The 13,667-nt window shown below is 38.2% G+C and overlaps 1 protein-coding gene across 1 annotated transcript in view; it reads left to right on the plus strand.

The window, feature by feature from the left end:
• The window catches only part of LOC126411964 (4-aminobutyrate aminotransferase, mitochondrial), a 101,926-nt gene extending 88,973 nt beyond the window's left edge, over window positions 1–12,953 (plus strand). Inside the window, exon 10 of the mRNA XM_050081405.1 lies at window positions 10,849–12,953. Coding sequence (XP_049937362.1) covers window positions 10,849–10,970 — 122 coding nt within the window. The 3' untranslated portion in view covers window positions 10,971–12,953. The remainder of the gene's footprint in view (window positions 1–10,848) is intronic.
• Window positions 12,954–13,667: the final 714 nt, after the last annotated feature.

Genomic DNA, 13,667 nt, shown 5'->3' on the forward strand with positions numbered 1-13,667 from the left:
GAAAGAAGAGACCATGAAACTTAGTGGTATTTGGACAGTAGCACTATAGAATTGCTAGACAGTTTTATCCGTGACGAGATTACGATCGATAGTTAAGTTTTATCTCTGACAAAGATTATCTCTGCATATCACGTGTAACTCTGGTCACATCCACTTTCTACGATATATAAGCCGCTCTCAGACATCCGACCCGTCAGTCGGCAAGACTCACCGGAGGAGAAACACCCCTCTGAAGATGTCCAGCACAGCTCTGGACGAAACGCTAGGAGCTGAAGAGTTTCATGGACCACGACCTTACATCCCGGAAGGTTTACCAGAAGATATTTGGAGTTTATAGCAATGTTCTCTTGGCAGCCTGCTTTCTCTTAGCTTCTTTGAAAGTGGTAAACTTAGTTTCACAGAATATACAATCAGTGCAGAAAAACAAAGAAAAAATTGCATCACACATGCGGAAGTAATAATAATAATAATAATAACAATAACAACAAGATGCATCCAACACATGGCTAAGAAAAGGCAATATATACAGTGAGACAGAAGGATTCATGATTGCAATACAGGATCAAACAATAAACACCAGATATTACAGCAAGCATATTATTAAAGATCCCAATACCACAACAGATAAATACAGACTTTGCAAACAACAAATAGAAACAGTAGATCACATCACAAGCGGATGTACAATACTAGCAAATACAGAGTACCCCAGAAGACATGACAATGTAGCAAAAATAATACATCAACTACTTGCCATAAAACATAAACTAATAAAACAACACGTTCCCACATACAAGCATGCACCACAAAATGTACTGGAGAATGATGAATACAAATTATACTGGAACAGAACCATTATAACAGATAAAACACCACCACATAACAAACATGACATCATACTCACCAATAAAAAGAAGAAATTAACACAACTAATCAAAATATCCATACCCAATACAGCAAATATACAGAAGAAAACATGTGAAAACATCCAACTGGCTGAAGAAGTCAAGGACATGTGGCATCAGGATAAAGTTGACATTATACCAATTATACTATCAACTACAGGAGTCATACCACACAATATCCACCAGTACATCAACGCAATACAGCTACATCCAAACGTATATATACAACTACAGAAATCTGTAATTATTGATACATGTTCAATTACCCGAAAGTTCCTAAATGCAATGTAACATATACCGTACAGTTAAAAGGAAGTCACGCTTGATCAAGGTCTGCGTCACTTTCCATTTCTAACCAGACATAACGTCTGAGGGAGAAAGAAATAATAATAATAATAATAATAATAATAATAATAATAATAATAATAATATGCTTGATAAAACTAACTGTAGTAATAATAAGATCAATAATAAGTATGACACACACACACACACACACACACACACACACACACACACAGTGTCATTCATTCAGGAACTAAGGCTTCACAATAATGGTTGCATACAAAGAAGTGTGTGAATCAAATCATGTTCGTACACCAGGCACATTTGATGAATCGCACATTTGCGCATCCACACTGTAGATTGTAGCATGAAAGCTTGGGTCTGAAACTTTGATGAATCCGTATTCTTTGACATTTTGACAAAGAGTTTAGCCATTACCACTCGTGGTGGTAAAATTATAGAAACTTGGGGAGCACAACTGATGGTATGTGAGGGACTGTAGCTTAAGAAGATTACTCTGTTGTTGCAGAGTAATCTCTTCCAAAGAATCTTGAGTGGTATTGGCCATTTTATGAATCGTATGCATCTACATTCTGAAGAAATGAAGACCAAGTAGTTGATAAATGGAGATTGTGTTTGATGGAATTGTGTGAATTGTGATTTGGTCTTTTGGTAGGTTACTTGTACATGCAGGCCACAAAGAACACTAGTCTTTGTGGGGCCTGTAAGAATCCAGTATTAGCAGAAGTTTCTCTCCACTGATTCGTTCTACAACTGCTTCTTGTAGAAATGTCCTGAACAGTTCTTTGGTCACTGTGCCGGAAAAATGAGAGTGGATGATTAAATTTGGTTCTGGGAATATGGACTGACATGTAGGAGTAGTCAGAGGACAAGGCTCCTGAAGGACAACAAACAGCTTTGGGGCAAGTTTGCCCATCTGTGAAAGCAATGGAATAACCGTGTATATATGGGTTGTCGCATGAGCAGACTGTGTAACTCCTACAATATCTTTATAACCTCTAGTTACAAGACTGTATCTCAGTCATCTCCTTGTTGAATCCACTTTCATCAAGATTGCAGATATCTGTGTCTGTGTAGGCTGTCATGAATGTACGAGTTGCTTGTTGCCAGTCCTCTACCATTTTTTGGATGTTGTTTCTGTTACAGTAAATTTTCACTGATTAGACTTCACAGCTTACAGTGTTGTTTTTATGCTTCCAGCCGGGGACCCATCTGTCACTGGCATCAAATCTTGGGAATTTTTTTTTTTTTTGCCCACATTTTGATGTCTACATTGTGTAGACATAGACATTTCTGGTGACTGTGTTCAAGGTTTCAGTCATATGCATTGTAGTAGGTTTGTACTTCTCCATCACAGACAGTTCTCCAATTCCCCACTGTTTCCATTCATACAACATACACCGTGCAGGACATCTAGTGCAAAATCTATTTCTCATTGCAGGCATCATGTCCTGTGCAAATTTTTGAGTCAGCTTTGACTGTTTTTTGATGTTGAGGCAATATTTGATCATTTTGACTTTCTCCTTTCTTGAATAAAATGTTACCCTTTTCTCCTTCTGTGATATTTCATAACTTCTATTGCTTGAGGACCCTTCTGGTGGTGATATTGAAGGCATTGACTCTAGTCCATTCACTTGGTCACAAACAAAAGATCCTGCTCCACCTGTTCGCTCATCAATATCTAAAGTTTCCTCTTCGATGGCATTTGATGCATTCCATTGATCAATTATGTCCAGTAGGAATGTTACCCTTTTCTCCTTCTTTGATATTTCATAACTTCTATTCCTTGAGGACCCTTCTGGTGGTGATATTGAAGGCATTGACTCTAGTCCATTCACTTGGTCACAAACAAAAGATCCTGCTCCACCTGTTCGCTCATCAATATCTAATGTTTCCTCTTTGATGGCATTTGATGCATTCCATTGATCACTTATGTCCAGTAGGAATGGTGCACACTTTCTCTTGCCTTTAGTTATTTCTGTTGTACGTACACAGGACACTATGCAACAGTTTGATGAGAATGTCAATAATGTTCCACAGATTCATGTCGCACAACAGTACATGTAGCATGCAGAATGGATAGTAACTGCAGACTTACTGGTCTTTGTGTGCACAAACATGAGACTCTAGTCACAACATGCACATCTGATGTGCAGTGGCATTGCCATTATTATTATTATTATTATTATTATTAATACTTCTGCACTTGTGATGGAATTGTTTCTTTATTCTACTGTTCTGATGGTTTATGTTTATTCTATCAAACTACAACTGCACTAGCTGCTTCATCGTGAATGATGACTGTTCTGTTGCACATGTCTGACAGAAGACCACACCTGTCTATACGAGTGTGCTCTAACCCACCCACAGTACAGATTTTAATGCATTTCTTCAGTTTCCATAATTATCGTAGCATTTGGAAAACTGTACCCCATGATTCAGGAGAGACTGTTTCTGCATCTGTTTGCAGTAAACTCATTTTAAAGTCACCAACACATCTGCATTATGGGGTTGCTACCCCTACAGGGAGGACAATGTTACTAAATAGGGCTAAGAGTGGGGTGGCTGTTTTTGTCAATGAGAGATACCAATCCTCTCCTGTCATTCATGTCATGACCATTCAAACAGTTGCAGTGGAAGTTCTCATGCCTACTAACATAACAGTGGGTTTCTTACATCTTCCACTGCTGGATGCAGGTGAACTGACAGTTTTTCCAGGCATTTCCCCACCTGTGAGGAGGAGTGGATGACTTCAGTGCACACAATTTGCTGTGGGGCTTAATTCTACTGGAGACTGTGACATAGTAGTGTGTTTCATGCTGAAACCATTTACCCATAGTCTGTGTTTTTTTGACCTTGAAAAGATGTACACCACCTCTTTGAGGTACAACATCCTTGGCCAACTTCATAATGGGGACTGCATGGGTGTCTGTCACTTCTTGTTCAGTCCTTCCTGCCTTGTTCAATGCTTTTCATATTGCATTGGTGATAGCTTCTCTGGCCACTTTTTTCAGAAGAATGGGATCCCTCAAAGCAGAGTGCTCAATTCAAATTGTTTGCAGTGACTATCAGTGGCCTCTCCACAGCAGTCACAAGTTCTGTTAAAAATTCTTTGTTTGTGGATGACTGTCCAATCTTCTGCTCTTTCTCCAGTCTTAAGAAGGCAATGAGGCAGCTACAGTTGACTATCATGAGACTGAAAAGTTGGGCCATGTAGTGGTTAATAAAAAAAAATGGGAGAAGAGAGACCGTGAAAAAGGGAAAGAATGAAAAGCAAATCGGACTTTGTATTACAGAAAAGCTATCGGACTTTGTTATTCGGAAAAGCTATTGTTGGGGTGGTCCTTGTGGCGTTTTTGAGCAAAAGTTAAACCAATTTTCACTACAAAAGTTATTGAAAAGAAACAGAGAATAACAGAATGTAACTGACAGGGGGAAGTGGCGTAGACGAGAGATCATCCTTTACCAGATTAACTTATCTTCTTTCGGGCGGCGTCCATGTCTTCAAAAATCTCCTTCATTTCAGCGTGAAAAAATCTGCTCCGAAATCTTGCAATAGTCCAGGGATCACTAATTTATACCAATTAAAATCATCTTGATACTGTATGCAATTTAATTCACTTTGCTACTTCCATCCACCGAATTTCTTAATAACTTCCACAATGTCTACACATTACAATCAGATCAAGATTAGCCATTAAGTTTTTACGTCAGCATCCGATCGCGCCTGCCTTAAGCTACGGCTATCAAGAGACAATGGAAAACGGATAGAAAACAAAAAAGGTTACAATTTTGGTATTTTCTCTGCCGTCGAGCGCTCATACCACTGCGACAGGATATTTTTATCTGAGGGAACGAGTGTAGCGCGGCGAAATTCAAAGTCCCGCTACAGCCAATAAAACTGGTTTTTGGGTTGTCACTAGAAATGACTATCTCTGTTGATTTTTATCTGTGCTTATTGAAGTTTTAACCAACCAGAACCATGATGGGGAACATTTTTTTTTTAAATTTTAAGGACAATGAGCACTTTTGTAGCCTACTATTTGACACAATATTAACTTCTGCACCTGAAAGACCTGCATACAAAGAGCATCAAATCATTGAATATTTTGAAATTCCTCAGCAGAAAGGTGTTGGGAATTGACGGGTCCTGTCTCCTGATGATGTTTTATAGGGCATTTGTCAGGTCACAATTAGCTTATGGTGTTGTGGTTTATGGATCAACACATACTTGTGCTGAATACTGGACACATTGAGACATAGGGAAATGACAAAGCAGCCAGAGAAGTGTGTAACTGTGGTGGTGTATGTCGATGTGCTGTCCTATTGCTTATCTCCATCTCATTGTCGGACAGAAAGATCATGTGTCAGTGGCAAACAACAAACTGCAGCCAGTGAAATCAACGATGCTGGTATGGTGGACTTCATGACAACCACACTGACGTGCTCACAAAACTGTGTATAGGATATTGCCCATTAACCCAGGGTTTTCTCCTAGTCGATCCATCCCTCCGTGAAGTTTCTGGGTGTGCCATGTTCAGACCAGCATGTTGTGGTTACATGTATTATACTATGCAGACATAAAGATAACCCTCAGTTTGGCTGAAGACCTGCCCACCTTCCTCACTGTTGCTGACACCAGTGTGTCATGGGTTTTCAAATTTTGTGAACTGTCAGGTCTGACCCCTTAAGTGCTGGGCAGGGAAAGTCAGCATGATCTGAATGGATAGCTTGTGCAGTCAGTTTAGCATTTTTATTATATGATTTTTCAGTGTCTTAGTTTAGTGTATCATTATGACAGTTTTTTTATTTAATTGTTAGGAGGACTTTCATGCATTATAAGCACTCTGAATGGTATTGGGGGGCTAGAACAGACTTGTGGTTGTTCCTTACTTGTCACAAGAGGTAATTAAAAGGAGACTTGAACCAACTTTTACATTAAGGATTTTGATTTTATGAAGCCACTTCATCAATTTTATTTCATTTCACAACCTCTCCATAAACCTTGTTGTCTTAATTACTTAAACCACTGTGGTAGTCAATCTGTCATTGGGGAGAGAGAGAGAGAGAGAGAGAGAGAGGGGGGGGGGGGGGTGGGGGGGGGGAGATGGTTCATCATGTACCCTCTGAGTTTTTACCAGCCTCAAAATGCAAGGATCGCACTGCTGATGCCACAACTGTAACCTCCCCATGTATGCTGAGGTATAGGTGTCTGTCCAGTCTGAGGCACTGACACTTCAGGCAATGGCTACTAAGTGAGGTAGCCTTTGTCATGCTACGATGATGCCCATAGGAGAGCCTCTGATCACAGTGAATAACAAGAAGATGGAAGATCAGCAATGAAGAGGATCAAACTCACCCATACTAGTGGCTGTGTCAGCACTGACTTCTCAGCAGATAGAAAGTAAGTTCTTAATGCCAAGGGTTACAATCCCATGGCATTTGTCTATGGGTATGCTATAGGATGAGGGTCGGGCAAGAAGAAATGGAGGTAGAGAGTTCGCCCAGTTCTTGGTATGCTGCAGAACAGATGGAGAAACTTTTGCAATGACAAATCCACTGTTTTCCATTGAAAATATTGAGAATAAGTTGCTGCACTAGAGAATATGAAAAATAGATCCCTGTTGATTGAAACTTTGCTGAGCAACCACAGGCATTTCAGGTCTTTGATAAGCTGACAAATATATCAGTTACTCTCTCTCCTCAAAGAACTCGGCAGGATTCAAAGTGTAATATTTCATTGGAACCTAACACTGCAAACATGTGAAGATATGCATCTTAACTTAGTGGCATTGAGTCTGTTTTGTTCATCACATCCAGAGAGTACCTAAGGATAGTAGATTGGTCACTGGAGATTTCATTCTAGCCTTTGATGTACATGTTTTAACTGAGAAAGCCAAGGTCATGGTTTATAATGTGATGTTGAGCAATAGTTTTCTCTCCTCGTGTGGTGTTTCAATTGCACACATTTGGACACAGTCATCCTGCTGTATTAATGACGCTACTTATGGGGTGTGTAGGACATATGAGGATATCTTTGCGAACAAACCCCTACTTTTGTAAACTGTTCAGATAACCATGCCCCTTGTTCGCCAACATGTTCAGTTTTCAAGAAGGAGAAGAAACTCAAGGAATGTACTGTCTGTCATATCAAGATGCTAAAAAAAAAGTTAGAATGACTCCACCTAGTCAATATGATGTCATACTTTACAAACATTGTGCCAAAATCCATGCGTAGCACAATGATGAGGTCTCAAACAGAAACTCCTGACCTTCGCCACATGTCAGTGCTTGTTTTTCAATCTGGAAAGGGGACATCAGCTCCCTCAATCCCCAGACACGTGGCAGTATTCATGACCATCTCCTTGGCACAGCTGGAGATGCCTCATCCTCTTCCTTCCAGCTTCACCAGAGGACACCTGCAAAGGTGCCCTCCCTTTCGGGACAAAACAGAGTAGCAGTCTGCCACCAACAACAAGCTGATAGAGCCATAGTCTGAGTGTCATAGAAAAGGACAGGCCTTTTCTATCGCAGAAGACAAAAAAAGGAAAATTCTCACAGAAACTGAAACTATACAGGGATGAGAGAGAAAAATCAGAATTTAAAATGAATTCTACTGCTTTGGTCGATTTCTCCCCCCAACCTGCCCCTCTATGAATACCATTACTGTATGTGCAGGACCTTCACCTGTGTACCACTCTTCATCATTGTGCACCACAGTCTGTTAACTTCAGAGGGCCATACAGAAAGTACATAACTGGGCTCTGAACCATTGATATCAATTTTCTACCACAAAACTTGGGTCATGCACTTATGTAGATACTTCACCTCAGTAAACAGTTATTTAAAGTCGTCGTAAGTTTCAAATTTTTAGGCCTTTTATTGGACAATAATTTAATGTGGTCACCCCATGTATGCTAGCTGAAAGCAAATTACATAAGAAAACATATTACCCCCAGATTTATCTGCAAAATCTCCTGTGGCACAGATTGCACACTTCTGAAATTCTACAAAGCTTTAATTTGATCCTTCCTGGACTATGGGTGTGTTGCTTACAGATTGGCAGCACCATCAGTATTGATCTTGTTATACCCTGTTCACCACAGTGGTATGTGGTTGGCAAATAGAGCTTTCCTTAAGAGCCCTGTAGACATCCTTCTGGTATCCCACCACTGAGGCTGAGCAACTCTTGGCGAGTGATGCGGTCACAACCTGTCAGATGCCTACCCAACCATATCACTCAACAGTGTCCCACAACCAACAATTCAGTCAGTTTGTGGATCACCCTGAAATGGATAGACCACCTGAGATATTACTGGAAGCTCTATGCAAGGACCTCAGACTGTTCCCTCTTGTCTGGGTACAGTGTTTCCTCTCGGCACTCACAAGGAGTGCAACAGTGCTTATGATTCAGATGGACCTCTTCCTTGGCCCTAAAGAAAATGCCAATCCCACCATTCTCGGGTGCCTATTCTGTTTGTTTTTCGACTACTACTCAAATTTGATGTGCAACCACTTGGATGAACAAAAGTCCATGACACATGCAACATGCAAGGGGGCACATGAAATATTCTGTGCCAAGTGCATGCAGTGTATATGCTGCAAATCATTCACCATATCATGGGCTCTGCAGTAAATTAAAACTCACCTTAAAGGACTCCTTTTTTGTAGTGATTCCATGAGCTGTTTAAAATGCATATCTCAGTCCTTCCACAAAAATGTTTTGATTACTAACAGCCCATACTTATTAGTTGATCTCCTCAGTGCTGGAATGGCAGTAATGTTCATTTGGAGCAGAAATGTACTTGCTGACAAATTAGCTAAATTTATTGATTGGCGACTCCATGGAGTGTCCTGTGCACCACGACCAGATAGTGGATATACTTAGAAGGAGAGACAGCATTGGTCGTATTTTTTTGTTTTATTAACCTCAAAATCGATTTTCGAGTTTATGTGATCGCTCTAAGCTTGTTGACACCAGTGCCTACCAATTTAAATTGTATATTACAGCACTGAGGATGGTCACTAAGTGACCGAAAATCGATTTTGCGGTTAATAAAACAAAAAAATACGACCAATGCTGTCTCTCCTTCTAAGTAAAAATTAGCTAAAGAAGATCTGCAGGAGACAAACTTGAACTCATAGTAACTGGCACAGACATTGTAAATGTGACACCCATGTCTGAAAACATGGGATATGGAGCGGCAGGCTACCATAACCCTTAACAAGCAAAGTTTAATCAAGGGGAACACCAAGGTGTGGCACACTTCCCTCCAGACATCCAAGAAAGACGGCATTGTACAGTACCAATTGCATATTTGCCACACCAGATATTCCCACAAGTTCCTCTTTTACCAAGAGGACTTCCATCAGTGAAGCTGTGCTAGTCATCTCACAATAGTCCATATTCTCACTGTGTATCCTATTGGCTGATGTGAGATGAGCAGTCATCCTGTCTACCTCCCTATCTCAGGTACTATGACGTTCCAGATCCACCGTGCTGAAATTTTTCTGGTTAGATTACATCAAGTTCTACATGAAACTAAATAAATCCAGTTTCAGAAATCAATTTTGGAACCTAATTTAAAATTTCTAACAGTGTAAATTCTCTGCAGAAATTTATTGCATTTTTAAATTTCTTTAAGTAAAAAATAAGTTGTACACAAAGCAAGGAGAAGCAGGTACATTATCAACTTGGAAAACAGAAGAAGAAACATGTCTGCAAATGATTTTCATTCTTACCTAATATTATTAGTAAGAATTAGCTAATGAAGTCCTACATCATTTCCTGATACAAAATGGGTTTTATTACAAAATTTAATGCATCTCAATGTTAGGCAGGGGCATGGGGGGGGGGGGGGGGGGGGGGGGGGGGGAGGTTGTAGCACATATCGCTGAGGTGCATGGCCCGAGTAGCCTCCAGCTACTTTCTATGTCTGCACTGTCATGTGTTTTAAAAAAATTATGTACATATTTTGTCCGTTTAAGCTAATTAGTTATCTAGTCAGTACAGTAATCATTCCTTACCCCATTTTAACTCTACTGACTGGCAACCCTACTTACTATAACCTTCAGCATCATCTACAGTTTTAGCTGCCAGGGTTTTACCTCACTTTTAGCCACGTGAGTTGAGCTGCTGCCATGCAAATTTTCAATCACGACAGCAAGGCCACAAACCCTGGAGCTGTAAATTCTGCTTTTCTCATACCAGTGCAGTGAGGGACTGATAGCCAAGATGTTTAATTGCTTTAAACCCATAATAATAACAATAATAATAATAATCATACATTATACACAACTCTGCCTGTGGGGAAAGCCTTCATCCCCCCCACCCACAAGTATGACATACTGACAGTAAGGGTGATGGTGGTCATGCTGTTGTGTGGCCCACATTCATCAACATTCTCTTAATCATTTTCCAATGCCAGAAGTGATTATTTCAGTATTTGTATGCACAAATGTGTTACTAAATGTGTAATTTAATAATTTGGATCTATCTGTTGTCTTTGGTTTCAACACCAGGATAATCTGTTAGGGGTCTTGATTGAAAATTTTCTTTTAACTTAGAATCAGAACTTCTTGCTCGCTGATAGCACAAGCTGCTATTATCTTCAAATGTATGATTTCTTTTTAACAGGAATACAATCTGGGGGATGCGGAGAGTACAGCATTCGTATACGACCAGCTCTGATATTCCAGACCCAACATGCTGAAATTTTTCTGGACCAATTCCGACAAGTTCTACGTGAAACTAAATAAACACAGTTGTGGAGATCAGTTCTGGGGCCTAATTTTAAAAACCTAATAGTGTGACTTCTCTACAGAAATTTATTGGATTTTTAAATTTCTTTACATAAACAATAAGCTGTATACACAGCACAGAGAAGCAAACAATTGTAATACATTATCTTCTTGGAAAACAGAAGAAAAAACATGTCTGCAAATTATTTTTTTATACTTACCTAATATTATTAGTAAAAATTTTAATAATTCACTGAAGTTGATGTGTACCACATTAATAGAGCTTTATTTACTGGCACGACAAACATTTAACTATTTTTAATATTAATTTTTTAAACTGTTTTACACTTGCTGCTTTGTTGGCATAATAATGTCTTTGTTTTGTAAAATTTTTGTATTGATTTTTATGATTGTGAGATTTTAACTCCTGCAAGATTGTTGTGTTCAGTCTTACAAAGAGTCTGTTGTTGAAGACACCAAAGAGATTAACCAGTGCAACAAAAAGTGAAAGCCATGTAAAAAAAAAAAAAAAAAACTGGAAATGTCGCCAGTATTCCTGAAGATTGTCTCCACAGAGATGGTGTAAGATAGTGTAACATTTGATAATACTTTTAAAGACTGTAATTTGCATTTTCTGATTTTGTTTTATTTTTTCCCATTGTACTTTTCATATTTTGTGTGTTGCACAAAATTCTTATGATGAATGCATTTTTTTGTTTAGCATCTGATCTTGTGCTTTAGTTCATGTATGTTGTACATGTATTTCCCATGAATTAGTGTTCTTCCATTGGTCCACTTTTATATTTTTTACCTTTCTATTGTCATTACACACGGTCTGTCCAATGCCGAATGCTGAACTGTGTAACAAAATTGAAGAAGTAAAAGTACAAAAGAAAAATGTATAGGAGACTCCCAAAATCCTGAGATAAAATTTTTTTTTTTTTTTATTTTCTTGCCACAGTTCACATTCTGAAATAAAGATCATCACTTTTTGCTTCTCTGTAACCTGTTTATGAAACTGATTACTAGTCTTAAACATTCAAGTAAAGCATCCTAGAGACAGTAGCTCTATTATTTATTGGCAGCTAATGATATCTAATACAGACTGCTGGAAAAATCAATATCATAACTTTTCCTTCTGTGTTTCAAGAATGTGTCATTAAGCTGTTCCAACTTCACAGTGGTGCTGCAAATGTTGATGTTATGGAGATATAAACAGTTAAAATAATGAAAGGAGTAGAAAAGGCTGAATGAGAAAAGTACAAAATGAATGTAACTTTTTTTAGTTACCATGGAGCAGTCAGTTGGCACATTATTTGCATTCCCATGTGTAAATGAAGAAAATAAGCTGTTTTGACTATACATATATGTCACCAATAGATATTAAGAATGGCAGTCTTCCAAAATACTGATGTTTCAGCAATACTAATTCATGTGTCATGTTTTGTTTGTCAGAGAGAGAGAGAGAGAGAGAGAGAGAGAGAGAGAGAGAGAGAGAGAGAATTAGCATACATAAATGCCTTGTATTGTAAAGAAAGTTTATTTACTCCCAAGTATTATAATTACTTCTGATAGCTAGATTTTATTACTCTCTGTTATGGTATTGTATTTATCGAAAAATATCAAAATAATTGTTAGAATTGACACATAATATGCAGACTGCATGAAAAAGTTAATGAAGTCAGTATATTAATTGTAACTTAGATTTCATATTCTAGTGATTGGTTGTATACTGAATGATGCTGAGTTAATTTGTTTAATGTAGTTTCACTGTATAGGACTGAATTTATTTTGACTGTGCTTTTTATAATTTTTCTTTTAAAGAAAGTAAGATATTGTTAGCTTAATCAGCCCTCATTGTCAGTAATTTAGTAGACTGAATATGAAACGCTTGTGTTCATCAAGTCTTCCAAACACAGCCATATATTTATATGATACAGTAACATCATTGTATATTTAACAAAAAAATTTGAAAAATAAAGATCACATTTTGCTGGTAAATTATTTAACAGTAATTTTGAATTTCCTAATGATTTAAATATGTTTGTTACAAATATAAGCTGTAGCCAAAGTTCAATCTCATACACTTTTCATAGAATTATGGTATTGGTACTAAAAACTTCAATTTAAAAGTTCATATACTTGGGTGAGACTGGTAGCCTACCTGTTTTTACCTGCACAGTTATCCTCAGTAGCAGTGCCTCCATCAAAATTGGTGGTAGGTATAATTTACTGTCAATAATGTAGCTCACACCAAAAATTGAAGTTCAAACACGTTAATTTCTCGTGGATGCTGAATGAACAACTGTTTGTGGCCGATCGGAGTGTAATCTATTTTAATTACAGTACAGATAAATGAGAAGCCACTTACTGCACTTCGTAGATGTCCTGAAATATTGTTTGAGTGCAGTAACCTAACACCGATGTAATTATTTACAGACCTTCATATGTGGTAAACACACATAATTAAGTCACTGAATAAAACTCTTAAAGCACTATCCTTCAAATGTTAGTCATATTGGTACAAACATGATGTGCACAGTAATTATCATTTGGAAATAACACAGTTCATAGTTTGATCCTATTGTACAGTTTTCACTAGCCATTGTTGAAGTTTAAAACACTGTCAAGGAAAATAATCACAAATTCACCATCAATCATTAAAAACAGTCACTGAATAATGGAACAAACTCTCGGATGCAAAATTTATGTAGC

Source organism: Schistocerca serialis, chromosome 1 (assembly GCF_023864345.2).
Source record: "Schistocerca serialis cubense isolate TAMUIC-IGC-003099 chromosome 1, iqSchSeri2.2, whole genome shotgun sequence".
In the NCBI taxonomy this organism is placed as follows: domain Eukaryota; kingdom Metazoa; phylum Arthropoda; class Insecta; order Orthoptera; family Acrididae; genus Schistocerca; species Schistocerca serialis.